The 17,866-nt window shown below is 41.7% G+C and overlaps 1 protein-coding gene across 2 annotated transcripts; it reads right to left on the bottom strand.

Annotated features, from left to right (window-relative positions):
• Positions 1 to 99: 99 nt before the first annotated feature.
• Positions 100 to 15,982, bottom strand: LOC110494344 (guanine nucleotide-binding protein G(t) subunit alpha-2). 2 transcript variants are annotated; one of them, XM_021569315.2, is made up of 9 exons: positions 15,621 to 15,982; positions 8,033 to 8,075; positions 3,927 to 4,068; positions 3,549 to 3,706; positions 3,299 to 3,427; positions 2,996 to 3,125; positions 2,336 to 2,489; positions 1,938 to 2,144; positions 100 to 1,641 (listed from the first exon to the last, which is right to left on the bottom strand). In XM_021569315.2, the coding sequence occupies exons 1-8, from the start codon at positions 15,736 to 15,738 to the stop codon at positions 1,954 to 1,956; spliced, it is 1,065 nt and encodes a 354-aa protein (XP_021424990.1). In that variant the 5' UTR covers positions 15,739 to 15,982; the 3' UTR covers positions 100 to 1,641; positions 1,938 to 1,953. The 2 variants fall into 2 exon arrangements, with proteins under 2 accessions (XP_021424990.1, XP_021424989.1); XM_021569314.2 differs by having other exon boundaries at positions 100 to 1,685; positions 15,621 to 15,980.
• Positions 15,983 to 17,866: the final 1,884 nt, after the last annotated feature.

Here is a 17,866-nt window from a genome sequence, read left to right as displayed (position 1 = left end):
CGTCACTACAGTCCCTGGTTCGAATCCAGGCTGTATCACATCCGGCCGTGATTGGGAGTCCCATAGGGTGGCACACAATTAGCCCAGCGTCGTCCGGGTTTGGCCGGGGTAGGCCGTCGTTGTAAATAATAATTTCTTAACTGACTTGCCTCGTTAAATAAAGGTTAAATACATTTAAAATTGTGATTCATATGAATTTAATATTTTAAATGATTCACTTTGCCCTTGTAGTATTCGATTCGGTTGAAGCGTGGTTAATCAAAGTAATCATTTGTAAATCGCAAACAGTCATTTTAGGAAAAAAGATGACCTGTAGCCTTCCTTTTGGATTATGTGCTTGACTTGGACAGGAGCTCACCGGAGCTGAGCTGAGTACCAGCACCTCAAATGTTCTAATGCTTGAGCTCTTGTTCATCTTTAAAGAATTTTAGTTCAATAGTATTGTAGGTATCCTGCACCTAAATGGTAACAGTCCAAGTCGCATTCATTATGTGGCTACAAAACTTAACATCAATGTAGTTCATTAGAGGGGGACCCTGACCAGGACTCAAACTGTGGTCCCTGTGAGTGTGAATTTCAAAACCATTATACAAAAAGGCAAAACTGTCTTGGTAAGGTGTTTGTATTAATGTTGTTGTTTTTTTTTTTTTACAAGGGGTTGAAATTTTGTGGGGTTGAAATGGGGTTGAAAGGGGTTGAAATGTTCATATTTTTATTTGCTCGCTCACCTCACATTTTTTTTTGAAGTATTCCTTTAAACAGTAAATAAACTTTGTGTGACCTTTAGGTCATATCACATATCTTTGTAAAAAAAAATACAAAGAATGATGACATGCAGAAATGGCAGTTGCTATGTATACATTTTTATTTTGAATGTTTATCTTTCACAAGTCAGTTACAGGTTCAGTTGTCAGTAGTCAAAATGGAATATACATGCACATCACTAAACATGTCACTGATGTTGAACATTTTCATAACGTATTTGAATATTAATGTTTAAGGTCCCCTATTTACAAAATACATTGCTAACTTGTTTTGATGGTACTTTTTTCTTAAATTTCAGCTATTTGAATTCGCTGATTGAAATTAGCTGAATAACTTTTTACTGTGTTACATCTGGTGCGAAACAGTAAGCATATCCAAACAGAACTAGATATAAACATTAAAAATCATTGGGCAAGAACAGTGTAATTGGAAAGGACTTCACTCTGACCATGTTGAGTAAGATGGATCTCTTCAAAATGTATCCTTTCATAAGTTTATCAATTGGATTCCATGAGCAGCTTTCTACACTTTCTTCAACACAAACCATTTAAGAGCCAGAAATAACCCCAGAATATCTAATAAAGTACCTATATCAAACGTGTTCATTCGGTTGTTCTTCTGACTTCTTATCCACATTTCCATCTAAAGGACATCGTCCACATTGTCTCCGTGAGGAACATGTTGCCATCTTTGTTCGATTTGTTGGACATGTGTGTTGACTCCCTTTGGAGTAAGTTAGGGGCTGTTTTCTTTGTATTTGCCTTCATTACCCATAATTTAGGGTGTTGGGAGTTAGGAATGAAGGGATAGTGTAGAATTGAAGAGTCTTATGACATTACAAAGCCTTCTGTTGTGCCTTCTGTTCCTACTGCTCAACTTCAACATGAATCCAAATGAAGGGAAGAGGGGAAAAATACAATCTGTGAGGAAGAAAGTTTTTTTTTAAATTAGGCAAAAAAAAGAACATAAAAGAATAAGATGCTGAATTCCAAATTGAACCTACCCTTGAGGCACTTTAAATCTGAAAAGATTGGATGGGTGTATCCATCATGGTGAAAATTTCACCTAGTCTGAGGCAAGTCTATTATCTGATTTGTCCAAATCTAGTAGAAGTGTCTGTACAGGCTAGGCCTCGATTTGGAATTCAAGAACCAACGCAATAACTACTGTACCTCTTTGTGTATCTGCTTAGAACAGACCGCAAGATTTTAGGTTCTCTTTGATAATGATGTCTGTCACGGCTCCGAACACAATCTCCACGTTCTTTGTATCCGTGGCGCAGGTCAAGTGGGAATAGATTTCTTTGACACCCTTCTTCATGTTCAGCTCCTCAAACTGCTTCTTGATGTAGTCACTGGCATCATCATATGTGTTGGGGCCTAGTGGTAGAGAAAGCGGGCAGCTTATAAAGTGGTTCTTATTTGTTTAAAGTTGTAGGTGATGAAATTGACAGTACCTATTCTGTTTATCTTGCTGCTACATCATATTGCAGAAGAAGAGACAGAACGTTTCCATCATTCCTGCTCGTGGGAAATCGTACTATGCTGTTTTTACTTGTTGTTACTCTTACCATCGTAGTCTGGGAAGCAGATGCTGAGGTGGACCTTTTTGATCTTCTCTTCAAAAAGATCCTTCTTGTTGAGGAAGAGCACAATGGAGGTGGTGGCGAAGAACCTGTGGTTGCAGATACTGTTGAACAAGTGGAGAGACTCATGCATACGGTTCTGTGGAGAAGTGTACAAAAGTTAGGTTAAGTGCCAACAACCTCTGTTTCATCAACCCTCCCTCAGGCTGGATTAGTATAATAACTACTCTAAACCAAAGATATGATCTTGCTTCCTATTTTGGGCCCTTGACTATCACACAAACACAACTCTACATGTCTTCTGTGCTTGAACTGGGGTGGTGGTATCAGGCATAGGACTGTGACGCAATCCTAATGTTTAGTCATCTGAGCTATGTCCTTAGGGACTTTAACATGTGATGGGATAGTAGAGTTATTTAACCTTGTGACTGAATAATCCATTGTTTACTTCAAAGTCAGACTGGAGAAAATACTCTTCAGTTAGAATCAGAAATCATGATGCTCTTTCAATCTTACCAAATGGATCACAGCATTAAAAAGAGAACTGGAAGTAAACAGTACAAAAGTACAGAATTTGGGCATAAAAGGCCACAACTGTTACAAACTAATGGACCTTTCAGAGGTCAACTGTAGAACCAAACCCACCACTTCATCGTCCTCTACGAGCACCATGTCATAAGCACTGAGGGCTCCGCAGAAGATGATGCAGGTTACACCCTCGAAACAATGGATCCACTTCTTTCTCTCCGACCGCTGGCCGCCCACATCAAACATCCTGTCAGAAGAGAGGTTAAAGAAGTGAGATGTTAACATCTGACTGTACAGACTTAACCGGTGATTGTGCAAAATCAAACCCAAGATCAAAGGGAATTAACACGCTACAAGGATGTATGGGAGATTCATTATTGGCCGCTTGTGGTCTCCCATGCTTGGCAAACAATCCCTCACCTGAAATGCAGCTCTTTGCAGGAGAACTGCTCCTCGATGATACCGGTTGTCTTGACTCGAGAACGCAGCACGTCCTGCTCATTGGGCAGGTAATCAGACTTTGTGATTCTGTCCAATTCTCCAAGGTAGCTGTTTAGCGAGATTTCAGTTTAGCATACATCCATACCCCCAGACCCACATAATCACTCTCACACGTACCAGCAAAGATATGACTGTCATAACAGACTATAACAGTTGCTGTGACACTCACTAGCCAGCAGAGTCATTGAGCTGATACTCGGCTGCTCTCTCGAAGGAGGCCTGGACACCACTGTCACTCCACAGCCTCTTGATGACATCAGCCAGCTCAGGGGGCATGGAGCCCTCTTCAATGGAGTCTGACAGGTTGGACAGCTTCTGCCCGTCTTCCTGCACCATGAAGTCAAATGGTGAGTTTTACCGCTACTAAAACTTACATTTCCTTCCATTCTAAAGTAGCTAATTCGCTAAGCTAACAATGTATTGTTGTTCTTTCTATTGGAATAACGTGCAATTACCGAAACTTCTGCTGGTGTGTCAATGTCTATCAGTGTGTGTCATTGTCTGTTTGGAGGATCAGAAGAGGTTAAAGATGCAGAGTGGGACTCACACTTCCTTTTGGTGATCCAAAGTCAATGGACAGCATCTCCATGCCTCTGATGATGGCCAGAGCAGACTGCAGGATGTTACCATAGATGATCGCCCTGAACTCCAATTGTTCTTCTTTGGTATAACCACCTTGATGGAGAATTCTACCCAACATAAGAGGAATAAAACAGTTGGGTTGTAATTATAGTTTCAAATACAACTGACATTATGCACTCCCCTACGTATTTATTTGGACAGTGAAGATAACTTTTCATTTGGCTCTACTCCAGCATTTTGGATTTGATATCAAATGTTTTATATGAGGTGACAGTACAGAATGTCACTTTTTAATTGAGAGTATATTCATACATATCTGGTTTATAGTAAAGAAATGAAAGCATGTTATGTATCTAGTCCTCCCATTTGATGGTATTTGGACAAATTCACTTATATTGACCACATGAAACTTGTGACTTTACAAACTTGTTGGATACATTTGCAGTTTGTTTTGGTTGTGATTTGGATTGTTGTGCCCAAAAGCAATGAATGGTAAATAATGTATTGAGTCACTTTTATTGTAAATAAGAATATAATATGTTTCTAAACACTTCTACATTAATGTGGATGCTACCATGATTACGCACAATCATGAATGATGAGTGAATAATGATGAGTGAAAAAGAAGCATAAATATTATTCCCCACCAAAAATATGAACCTTCCCTGTTATTGGTAATGGCGAGAGGTATGTTTTGGTGGCATGATCTTTGTGCATCTGTAACTCTGACACACAACCAAAACAAACTGCAAATGCAAGTTTGTAGTCACAAGCTTAATGTAGTCATTGCGTGCTAGGAATATGGGACCAAATGCTAAACTTTTGACTAAATGCGATACACTGTAAGTGAATTTGTCCAAATACACTACATGACCAAAGCTGGTCAAACATCTCATTCCAAAATCATGGGCATTAATATGGAGTTGGTCCCCCCTCCCCTTTGCTGCCACAACAGCATCCACTCTTCTGGGAAGGTTTTTCCACTAGACGTTGGAACATTGCTGCGGGGACTTCAATTCAGCCACAAGAACATTAGTGAGGTCAGGCACTGATATGGGGGGGATTTAGGCCTGGCTTGCAGTTGGCATTCCAATTCATCCCAAAGGTGTTCAATGAGGTTGAGGTCAGGGCTCTGTGCAGGCCAGTCAAGTTTTTCCACACCGATCTTGACAAACCATTTCTGTATGGATCTCGCCTTGTGCACAGGGGCATTGTCATGCTGAAAGACGAAAGGGCCTTCCCCAACTGTTGCCTCAAAGTTGGAAGCACAGAATCGTCTAGAATGTCATTGTATGCTACAGTGTTAAGATGTTCCTTCACTGGATCTAAAGGGCCTACCCCAAACCATGAAAAACAGTCTCAGACCATTATTCCTCCTCCACCAAACTTTACAGTTGGCACTATGCATTCGGGCAGGTAGCATTCTCCTGGCATCTGCCAAACCAAGATCTGTTTGTCGGACTGCAAGATGGTGACGCGCGATTCATCACTCCAGAGAACGCGTATCCACTGCTCCAGAGTCCAATGGCGGCGAGCTTTACACCACTCCAGCCGACGCTTAGCATTGCGCATTGGGATCTTAGACTTGTATCCGCCTGCTTGGCCATGGAAACCCATTTCATAAGCTCCCGATGGACAGTTTTTGTGCTATTGTTGCGTCGAGAGGCAGTTTGGAACTCTGTAGTGAGTGTTACAGATGATTTTTACACGCTTCAGCACTCTGCAGTCCCGTTCTGTGAGCTTCTGTGGCCTACCACTTCGCGGCTGAGCCGTTGTTGCTCCTAGACGTTTCCACTTCACAATAACAGCACTTACAGTTGACCATGGCAGCTCTAGCAGGGCATACATTTTACGAGCTGACTTGTTGGAAAGGTGGCATTCTATGACGGTGCCGTGTTGAAAGTAACTGAACTCTTCAGTAAGGCCATTCTACTTCCAATGTTTTCTATGGAGATTGCATGACTGTGTGCTTGATTTTATACACATGTCAGCAACAGGTGTGGCTGAAATAGTCAAATTCAGTCATTTGAAGGGGTGTCCACATACTTTTGTGTGTATATATAGTGTACTTATGAAACCTTCAAATGTGGGGACTCGATACATAAAGTGCATTCATTTCTAAAAAGGTATGAAAATACCTGAAAATAAAAGGTGAAATCCTGTACTGCCGCCTCATATATTAAAAATGCTGGAGTATAGAGCCAAATTACACGTTTATCTTCACTGTCCAAATAAATACACTGCTCAAAAAAATAAAGGGAACACTTAAACAACACAATGTAACTCCAAGTCAATCACACTTCTGTGAAATCAAACTGTCCACTTAGGAAGCAACACTGATTGACAATACATTTCACATGCTGTTGTGCAAATGGAACAGGGGGAAATTATAGGCATTTAGCAAGACACCCCCAATAAAGGAGTGGTTCTGCAAGTGGTGACCAGACCACTTCTCAGTTTCTATGCTTCCTGGCTGATGTTTTGGTCACTTTTGAATGTTGGCGGTGCTTTCACTCTAGTGGTAGCATGAGACGGAGTCTACAACCCACACAAGTTGCTCAGGTAGTGCAGCTCATCCAGGATGGAACATCAATGCGAGCTGTGGCAAGAAGGTTTGCTGTGTCTGTCAGCGTAGTGTCCAGAGCATGGAGGCGCTACCAGGAGACAGGCCAGTACATCAGGAGACGTGGAGGAGACCGTAGGAGGGCAACAACCCAGCAGCAGGACCGCTACCTCCGCCTTTGTGCAAGGAGGAGCAGGAGGAGCACTGCCAGAGCCCTGCAAAATGACCTCCAGCAGGCCACAAATGTGCATGTGTCTGCTCAAACGGTCAGAAACAGACTCCATGAGGGTGGTATGAGGGCCCAACGTCCACAGGTGGGGGTTGTGCTTACAGCCCAACACTTTGCAGGACGTTTGGCATTTGCCAGAGAACACCAAGATTGGCAAATTCGTGCCCTGTGCTCTTCACAGATGAAAATAGGTTCTCACTGAGCACGTGACAGACGTGACGGAGTCTGGAGACGCCGTGGAGAACGTTCTGCTGCCTGCAATATCCTCCAACATTACCGGTTTGGCGGTGGGTCAGTCATGGTGTGGGGTGGCATTTCTTTGGGGGGCTGCACAGCCCTCCATGTGCTCGCCAGAGGTAGCCTGACTGCCATTAGGTACCGAGATGAGATCCTCAGACCCCTTGTGAGACCATATGCTGGTGCGGTTGGCCCTGGGTTCCTCCTAATGCAAGACAATGCTAGACCTCATGTGGCTGGAGTGTGTCAGCAGTTCCTGCAAGAGGAAGGCATTGATGCTATGGACTGGCCCGCCCGTTCCCCAGACCTGAATCCAATTGAGCACATCTGGGACATCATGTCTCGCTCCATCCACCAACGCCACGTTGCACCACAGACTGTCCAGGAGTTGGCGGATGCTTTAGTCCAGGTCTGGCAGGAGATCCCTCAGGAGACCATCCGCCACCTCATCAGGAGCATGCCCAGGCGTTGTAGGGAGGTCATACAGGCACGTGTAGGCCACACACACTACTGAGCTTCATTTTGACTTGTTTTAAGGACATTACATCAAAGTTGGATCAGACTGTAGTGTGGTTTTCCACTTTAATTTTGGGTGTGACTCCAAATCCAGACCTCCATGGGTTGATAAATTTGATTTCCATTGAGAATTTTTGTGTGATTTTGTTGTCAGCACATTCAACTATGTAAAGAAAAAAAGTATTTAATAAGAATATTTCATTAATTCAGATCTAGGATGTGTTATTTTAGTGTTCCCTTTATTTTTTTGAGCAGTGTACATACCAACAATCACTAGTGGCAAGAACTGGTACTTGTTGCATGTTTCAGCAAGTGTTTTGTTCTGTAAGGGTACATGTCAATTGCAGCCACCACAATCTATTATATTATGGTTAATTCTGTTGTGATTATGAGCTATTAACTTAGTCCATCTTGTTGAACACCCAGTTTACACCTTTTAGAGTGATGTTACAGTATTTGGACAAGGTTGCCTGCATGTGAGTGAGGAGGAATGAGAGATACAATGCATTTGTTTTGTTATACTCACTTCATCTGCTTAACAATTGTGCTCTTCCCAGACTCACCAGCACCTGGTGAAACAAATTAAGAAGTAGATATGTTACAAGGGCTTTCCCATGTTGGGGCAGCAGGGTAGCCTAGTGGTTAGAGCGTTGGACTAGTAACGGGAAGGTTGCAAGTTCAAACCCCCAAGCACAATCTGTTGTTCTGCCCCTGAACAGGCAGTTAACCCGCTGTTCCTAGGCCATCATTGAAAATAAGAATTTGTTCTTAACTGACTTGCCTAGTTAAATAAAGGTACACATTTTTTTTTTTTTTAAATGTACAAACACATCATCATCATTCACCCTGTAGTTTGGTTAAAGGGAAACCAAGGGCCGAAACATAGCATGAGCAAAGAGATTCATAATGATGGCACATAGTGAAAGAGGAACGTCAGCAGTTGCCCCTCCCCTCCACTGCCACAGATCCAGTGCTTTTAGACACACACACAAGCATTCAGTGGTGTTGCAAAAGTGACAGTTACAGTTCTTTCACATCCGTTCTATCATGATCTTCTGTTTTGTGTTTAGCTTTGTTTCTGCATGTTGTTGTTGCATTTGTACCATTGCATATCCTATAGGACATTTCCCATCACACACTACACTAACAGCTTAGCCCATTTCTCTGCATGAACTGTAACAACAAACTTAGTTGGGGAGGAATAGGAACAGAGTAAACAAGTTCTGGGCCGTAGGGCAGACTTAGATGAGCAGTGAATTTTAATGTAATAATACCAGTAAGCAAATTTCACTCTGGGTTTATATCAAATGCGATTGTCACCACGAGCTGATTTGTTGTTCCACACGCCACCTCAAGGGGGCCATCTAAGATTCCTGACTATTTTGAATTGGGCGTATGAAAGGGTTAATGGCTAATGTGATTGACATCTGTCCCAATGGTTTAGCAGAGGCCAGTGACCTTATTAGCTCAGGCCTAAATGGAGGGATTTGAGAGGCCTTGGGTAAGGAGGCCTGAGGTTGAAAAGCCTCTCAGAGGATTGTCCGATAAGCGAAGACGTCACTGCTCTGTCTTCTTGACCTCATGTCAGTTATCACAACTGTTTAATTTCTGCAGGATGGTTGGTTTTCCTTTACACTCTGTTGCTGATTCTTCTCTTACTTATGTGTAGGTAAAGGTTTAAGAGACTTTAAGAGACTTTAACCAGAAGTCTCCCAGTAGGCAAAATTATGTTGAAAAGACGTATTCTCCAGACGTTGAAGTTTGGTACATTTTAGGTTCTGAACAAAGGATAGGCAACTTTGATGGGGGTGGGGGACGCCAGGAAAACTCCTCATGAGGAGCCGCAGTGGCTCGCGGGTCTGTGTACCAGCATTCATACCCACACATGTAGTCAGAGCCAGCCCTATAGCCTTTTGGGGGCACTAAGTGGAATTTTGTTTATCTCTCCACCTTGTGAGCAAAACATTTTAGTGGACCCTCTCTTGACAGTGTAGGGACAAAATTGAGTTAATTTCCTGCAATTCTACACAGTTTGCCATGGGGCGGAGATATATTTTTGCAGTTTTACAGCATTTATTTTGCAATTATACACGTTGCCATAGGGTGGAGAGCCATTTTTCCATTTTTTTAAATATTATATCTGAGTGAAAGTGACTAACAAAATCAATGAGGCCCGTCGGTCGGTAATTCGACCATGATTACTACGTTTAGATAGCCGGCTAGACTAAAATGTTTAGCTAACTGAGTGACTCTCAGTGCCTGACATAACAATAGGAAAACTCTGATGCACAACCAAATTTCGAAATTGCATCTGTATTCTACTATTAGGGCGGCAGGTAGCCTAGCGGTTAGAGAGTTGGGACAGTAACAGAAAGGTTGCTGGTTTGAATACGAGAGGTGAAAAATCTATGTGCCTTTGAGCAAGGCTCCAGGGGTGCAGTACTACTATGGCTGACCCTTTAAAACAACGCATTTTACTGCACCTATCCAATATATGTGACAATAAAACAGCCGGTTGCCCATCCTTTAAATAAAAGGTGAAAATATGTTTTTTCCTGACGTTGAAATCAGGTTAATTTTCGGTTCTGAATGAAAGTTGAAAAGTTTAGACACACCGACTCATTCCAGGGTTTTTCTTTATTTGTACTATTTTCTACATTGTAGAGTAATAGTGAAGACATTAAAACTATGAAATAACACATATGGAATCATGTGGTAACCAAAAAAGTGTTAAACAAATAAAAATATGTCTTATATTTGAGAGTCTTCAAAGTAGCCACCCTTTGCCTTGATGACAGCTTTGCAACACTATTGGCATTCTCTCAACCAGCTTCATGAGGTAGTCACTTGGAATGCATTTCAATTAACAGGTGTGCCTTGTTGAAATTTAATTTGCGGAATTTCTTTCTTTCTTTTTGCATTTGAGCCAATCAGTTGTGTTGTGCCAATGTAGGGGTGGTATACGGAAGATAGCCCTATTTGGTAAAAGACCAAATCCATATTATGTCAAGAACAGCTCAAAAAAATCAAAGAGAAATGACAGACCATCATTACTTTAAAACTTGAAGGTCAGTCAATCCGGAAAATGTCCAAAACTTTGCAGTCGCAAAAACCATAAAGTGCTGTGATGAAACTGGATCTCATGAGGACCGCCACAGGAAAGGAAGACCCAGAGTTACATCTGCTGCAGAGGATAAGTTCATTAGAGTTACCAGCCTCAGAAATTGCAGACCAAATAAATGTTTCACAGAGTTCAAGTAACAGACACATCTCAACATCAACTGTTCAGAGGAGACTGCGTGAATCAGGCCTTCATGGTCGAATTGCTGCAATGAAACCACTACTAAAGGGCAATGGACATTAAACCGGTGGAAATCTGTCCTTTTGGTCTGATGAGTCCAAATTTGAGATTTTTGGTTCCAACCGCCGTGTTTTTGTGAGACGCAGAGTAGGTGAACGGATGATCTCCACATGTGTGGTTCCCACTGTGAAGCATGGAGGAGGAGGTGTGATGGTGTGGAGGTGCTTTTCTGGTGACACTGTCTGTGATTTATTTAGAATTCAAGGCACACTTAACCACCATGGCTACCACAGCATTCTGCTGCAATACGCCATGCCATCTGGTTTACACTTATTGGGGAAATAATTTATTTTGCAACAGGACAGTGACCCAACACACTCCTCCAGGCTGTGTAAGGGCTATTTGACCAAGAAGGAGAGTGATGGAGTGCTGCATCAGATGACCTGGCCTCCACAATCACCCAACCTCAACCCAATTGAGAGGGTTTGGTATGAGTTGGACCGCAGAGTGAAGGAATAAGTGCTCACCATATGTGGGAACTCCTTCAAGACTGTTGGAAAAGCATTCTTCATGAAGCTGGTTGAGAGAATGCCAATAATGTGCAAAGCTGTCATCAAGGCAAAGGGTGGCTACTTTGAAGAATCTAAAATCTAAAATATATTTTGATTTATTGAACACTTTTTTGGTTACTACATGAATGTTATTTCATAGTTTTGATGTCTTCACTATTATTTACAATGTAGGAAATTTACAATGACAAATTTCCACTGCACAATGAAGTAAGCATTATATCACAATAATTATTTTAAAATCCATACAGGAAAGAGGAGCCAACTGAAGATCAAAAGCTTTAAAACTGGCAACGACGATGTTCAAAGTTAGTCCTAAGACCTAACTCTCAAGTCCTCCTGAATGGCTCTTTTGATGTTGTCAGCACAATGTGTCGATAATGAAAGGTGGCTGGCTTTTACTGATTGGCTCTCCTTCCTTCCGTCTTTCTCACAAACATCCACAGTCACACACTGCCCCTGAGCTCCACCCCCTTCTATTACAACAGTTGGATTTTCAACAAAAAAACATTTGAGAGAACCAATCAAACCCGTCACAGATTTTCTGAACAAATATTGCATTAACAAATGTTAATGTGTGTCACAACTCTTCCTGCGCTGTGAGTGACATGGGTCAAGTCAGCCAGGCTAGTTCAAAGTAGTCCAACCAATGGAATTATCCAACAGACCACTTCAACTACAATAACATTCTTAGCAACAGTTACAGATCTTTTTTTTGTTGTCGCTATGATTGTGATATGTTGTTGTTTATCTACCTTGGTTGAATGCACTCTGCATAAGAGCGTCTGCTGAATGGCCAAAATGTAAAAACAAACACTTGCAGACTTTGCTGGGTATTATTCTAATAAACTCTGCACCCAAACAAATACAAATGTGAAATCTGAACAGATAGATGTTTAGGTTATGTTTCAGGAGCTTGAACAGACCAGTACAGCAAAGTAGAGTACAGTATGGTACAGGACAGTAGTTTTATTCAGTAGAGTACGGTAAAGTAGGGCACAATGCAGTACAGTTTAATTCAGTAGAGTACAGTTTAGTTCAGTAGAGTACATTAGAGTAGAGCGCATTATACTGTACTTTGCTGTTCTGAACTTTACTGTACTTCACTCTGCTGTGCTCTATTGTACTGTACACTATACTTAGATGTTATCTATTGTACTGTAATGTACTGTAATGTACTGTGCTCTACTGTACTGTGTTGTCCAAACTTGTGAAATTTGGTTAAGATTCAGTCCAGTCCGACGTTGAAATCAAGGCTGTTCGGACCACACAAAGTAAAAGACCGCCGGTCCGGACAGGACCAAAACAAGATGTCCAAAAAACGTGTGTCGGTCTGTGCTTAGGGGGCTGTCTCTGCAACACAACTCCACTAATCCATGCTTTATTTGTGCCAAATGGCTGTAAGCAATTGCCTCTCTGATTTCATAGTTGTTTTGATGGTCTCTTGAGGTTCCATGTTTCCCAAAAAGCCAACTATATTTTAATCCTGTAAAAACACTTCACCATCAATTTTGTTGTAAAACTGCTTTAGATAAACAGAGACCTAGTTTAAACTCATACCTAACTCTTGAATCCCTACCTCCCGATGAAAGAAAAGACTGTAATGAGCTGACACAGAAATAAACTGTTGGCCTAATAATACTGTAAATACTAATCTGTCATTGATACCTGAAGCATCTCTCAACTTCAGCTTAGAACCAGAAGATGGCACCGTGTATCAAATAAAGTGGCTCACCCATGAAGCTACAGAAAATGTCCTTCTGCCAAGGCAATGTTCAATTGCTTATTTCTTTTTAAGCAAGAGTTGAGTAGTCACTGTTCTTGCACCCAAGACACACATCATACACTAAGCTCTGACAGCAAATGTTGTTTAATATGACAAAAGTAATACAGATGTTTCACATTTCATTCAAAATACAGAACAACTCTGTGTTTAGTAATTGTTACTCCATAGTTCTGCCAGAGAGTTGGCTGTGTTGCATCTGTGTTGTGTTCTGCAGGAGCAACAGGAGACATGAGGTTTGATGGCATTAAATTGCTGTTTTTCGTCCACAGAGCCTCAACTCACAATGTTATGGTTGCAGTACTGCCAACTGGATTGTGGGTCAGTCATTTCACAGGACTTCACTTTTGCAATGTGTCAATATTTGACCAATTGCTTCAGCTGCCACAGTATCTCATTTGTTTAGTTTAAAATGTGGACCATGGCCCCTATTTACTGTTAGTGAGGGGTGTAGACAGGGGTTATGGTGTATAGGATGTAACATCTGCAGCTTTGATCTGTTGTAAACTCAGGTGGATGTTCTGGCTCCATTATTGTAAATGCATGATCTATGGCCCAGATAGTAATTGGCTCTTGTAATTTATCCTAATGAGCTTTGTTGCTGCTAGCTCTGGTTACTCTGATGGTTGACCCAACTGAGTTTCTCTGGAAGTCCTCTGTTGACTCTATAGTCTGCAACCTTTTAGTGGCTTGGTACTTGTTGTATTTGGCTCCTCAGAATTGCAGTGTTAATGTATTTGGCCCTTGTCAATTAGCTTGGCCCTTACTTTTTTGTCTCTGTGACATTATTAATTAGCATTTGATTATGCATTTTTTAAGGTGGGGCCATGTTGTAACCCAGTGCTAGAGAAATGATTACAGGGAGTCTAAGTGGCAGGAAAGAAAGCATAATTGGGTTACCATGATCCTATGAGAAAAGCTTACTAAATCCTGCCCCTGAACTCTCACAAAGCTATTTATAACCAGAGCTCATGACACGTATCTACGGCTCATTGTTTTACATACTCTATTGAAAAAATGCATCTGATATGTCAACATTCATAACCTTGGCCACTTATACAGAAATATATAAATATATAAGCCTGGTTTCATAACCTATGAAGACAACATAGGGCTCTTCCAATCCTTTCAGAACCAAACATTACCACTAATCTGATTCCCTGCTAGGTAGTGCTCCATATTTTACACTTTCCAGACCTTTCTCAGAATCAAAATGTATTTTGATGTCACTAATATAGAAATAGACTTACAACTTCCCTTCTAGTAGCCTAGTTATGAATCAACACGTTCCATTTCAGGGGAACTTACTCACCTATTAACTTTATTGCTGCTGAGAAACATTAAATTATCCCATACACCCTATACTACAGTAACGACTGTCATACAGATTATGTCAGTATGAGAGAACTTGTTGTTTCGGTCAATAGAAATGGTATTGCCTTTTACTATGTTGTTTTTTTACACCTCTGACCTCACAAGCTCATGATTTCTCATCTCAGTCTTGAGGTAACAGCAGCAGCCACTCTGGGCTTATCTGATTTAATGTAAGCTACTTTCAGCTTGACATGTTTATCTGTTTGTATCCATTATAGTGACATGGGTCACGTTGAATGTGCAAATATAGTAAATGTGCAAAGACAGAACACCAATACAGTATATAACAGATTATGAACTACTTTAATAACTTTTACTGTTAAACTCTTTTCATATATACCGGAGACTTAGATACAATGTCAGGATCAACGCTAGAGTCCTGATTGAATAGCCCGTTTTTGAATGTACCATTTCAGCATTGGCAAGTTTCCACAAGTCTGGAAGTGTTACACAAATGGAAAAGCGTATTACATTTATCCAAATTCTGATAATTTCAGAGGTGCTTCCCACAAGAGCCTCTATTTAGCTACTGAAAATGTTCCAGAATGACCTTGAGAAAAGAGCTCCACCGATCAAGTGACCATATCAAAGTGTTAAAGACTTCACAACAACTATGTCAACTTCACCAGTGAATATTCACAACTGTTGTCATTAGTGTAACCTACCAATGTAAATCTTATATTATGCTTATGCTCATAAAGGTTTGCTATGGCTGATGCTTAAGCTCATACAGGTTGGTATGACTGCCTCATCGCAAAAACTCAAATGTTTACATAATGTAAACTTAAACTATTTGTAACTTTTATTGCTGTGAAATTTCCAATACAATGCCCCCCCCCCACTCCGACAAGAAAAAAAGCGGTGTGACCATTTCTCCAAAAACAGGGCACATACTGTAGTTGCATACTTTCTCATCTCCAACCAATATCTTTTTTTTCCAGTTTTTTAAAGAAGATTATGCTTATCCTAAGCGTTTGCATCAGACACTGTTCAGGTTTATATGCTAACAGACCATAAGCCAGTTGAGTGTTCCATTCTACTTTTCTGCACTTTCAGAAGAAGCCCCACAAGCACAACAGCTCCTTACCAAGCAGCAGAAGCTTGACTGTCTTGGATTCTTTGTCCGCATCCTCCGCCAGCTGCTTTTCCAGCTCCTTGGACTTTGCGGCTAATGCCTTGTCTTCGACACTTCCTCCGGCTCCCATTTTGTACTTTTTTTTATCACTCTTTCAAGCCAAGATCCTGTGTGGTACGGAAATGCGGCCGGCCGCTCCCGGCGTCTGAGGGGTACACTGGGAGACCGGGACAGAGGGAGGCAGAGGTGGGGGCTGGGAACAGGGGATCCTGGCCTCAGTCCGTGGTTGGTGACTGGAGGAAGAGGGCACCGGAGATGTATACTGACACACAGTCAGACAATCACTGCTTGGGGACTAAGGGAAGCTGTCCTCTCTGGTGTTAGCCCTCCCTAATTCCCCTACGCTAAACCTGACATCTTGCCGTCAGGTTGGGATTGGGTAGGGCTTTTTCTGGCGTTCCCATGGGAACCGTTAGATCCAATTAGGATGAAGCAGAGGGCAAAAGTGAAGGTTAAAAATGGCAAACTCCATTGGATTTAGAAAGAGATGGGTGGATTAGAAATAGAGAACATATGGATGTTCCAAGTTGACTTCCTCTTGCACAATTTAGTTCGCCCAGCTTCTGTCAAGTATGACTCAAAAATAGATGGTGTCAAGTGTTCTTTTTGTTCCATGGCCAGTGACAATTGGCATGCAAATCTGAGCCATGAATATACGTTATTTGTCACTTTGTGATTTGACTGTGAAGGCCGTGTGATCATAAGGCATTTCTACAACGTAAGACCTTAGCTTTGTGACTATGCTGGTGAAGGATGGAGAGTTTAACAGGCATCAGGTCTCGTTTCCTGGCACGGGTTGAGTGATCCGTTGAGGATAGAACGCATTAAACAACAGTGTTGCCTTTCTGGTCAAGCTCTACCACTTACAATAAATCATACGTCACTGGCCTTTTGCACTCAGATGAGGAGAGAGACAATGTGAACAGAGGGAGATTTCACTCATCTCAGAAAAGAGTGTCATGGGTCAGCACAGAGATTTACTGTACTCAGCAGTGTGCCTTCTGTGCTTGCATGTGCCTAATTGATAGATCTGTTCTTTATAGATCTATTTTGTCAGGAATTTTCATCTCCAATAACTTTGCATGTAGTGAACTCCAAAGTGGATTACCTCTGCGACAAAACAAAAGAGCCATGAACAGCTAGCTACTGTTTGACTGGGCTTGGTTGTAACAGAGTAACAAAGGCCATTCTAATGTAAAAATGCTTCATACACCTGATATAGCGTTTCATACTTTATGTGAACAAACTCAAATGGAGTGGCGCTGTAGTTGTGGTTAACCAACTAGGTAGGTGGCTCTAACTGTGCTGAATGAAGACAAAAAGCCAGATATTGGCCCTTCCACCTGCAGATACTATGAGATTGCTCAACGTGCAGTGAAAGAGAGAAAAATAAAGAAAGAAAGAGAGATTGGTCTCATGGCTAGAACCGGGTTGCTAATTAGGGCATCCTCCAATTCCGTTGTCCCTTTCTAATTCTGACCCTTCGATCTTTGACTATATGCTACCTACTTTATCATGGGATTGGCCTGGTGTAGCTGATCTGTTGACAAGATTATCCAGAGGCCCCTGTTAAATCTTGGGCCACAGCTTAGGCCAGCAGATGGCCACTTACTGTGAGAGGGGCGCTGGTTGAGAGGTGCTGGGGTGTGCAGTGCAGTGCTGGTGGTACAGTAGCAGGGAACAAGTGTAATGATACTAGTCCACCCCTCTTTCAGAATAGCTCTTCCCTCTCTGCTCACCTGAGTGACTAGTCGGCCAGTCAGACCCTTGAAAGTAAGTAGGAAGTAAGAGGGTGATTGGATAAATGCACATCCAACTGTCCCCAGAACACTGTTCAGTATGAACTACTTGAGTTAATCTGAGAGTGACTGAGGTTGACACTCTAGACAAGTTTTAAATATGTTCATTCACATCTCATCCAACTCTTGGATGAAAAAAGTGTGTCACTATGTGCAGGCTACAACATATATAGACTATAAATAGACAATATTTTGTGTGTGTCTTTCTGCCCTACTTGTCTGAGTGGGAGAAATGCCTGGGAAAGTATTACAGAGCCTTTAAGTGAGTGAGGAAGAGTGGATGAATAAACTTTCTTACTATTCTAGCCCCAGGATTCTGGCCTCATTCTGTGCAATATGAATTACTGTCCATCTGAGGGCGTTTGAGGTGGATTGAGGTGCAGCGATGTCATCCATTGG

Source organism: Oncorhynchus mykiss, chromosome 17, assembly GCF_013265735.2.
Source record: "Oncorhynchus mykiss isolate Arlee chromosome 17, USDA_OmykA_1.1, whole genome shotgun sequence".
NCBI classification, from domain to species: Eukaryota; Metazoa; Chordata; class Actinopteri; order Salmoniformes; family Salmonidae; genus Oncorhynchus; species Oncorhynchus mykiss.
The sequence above is the reverse complement of the archived record's forward strand: the minus strand, read 5'-3'. Positions and strand labels throughout refer to the sequence as shown.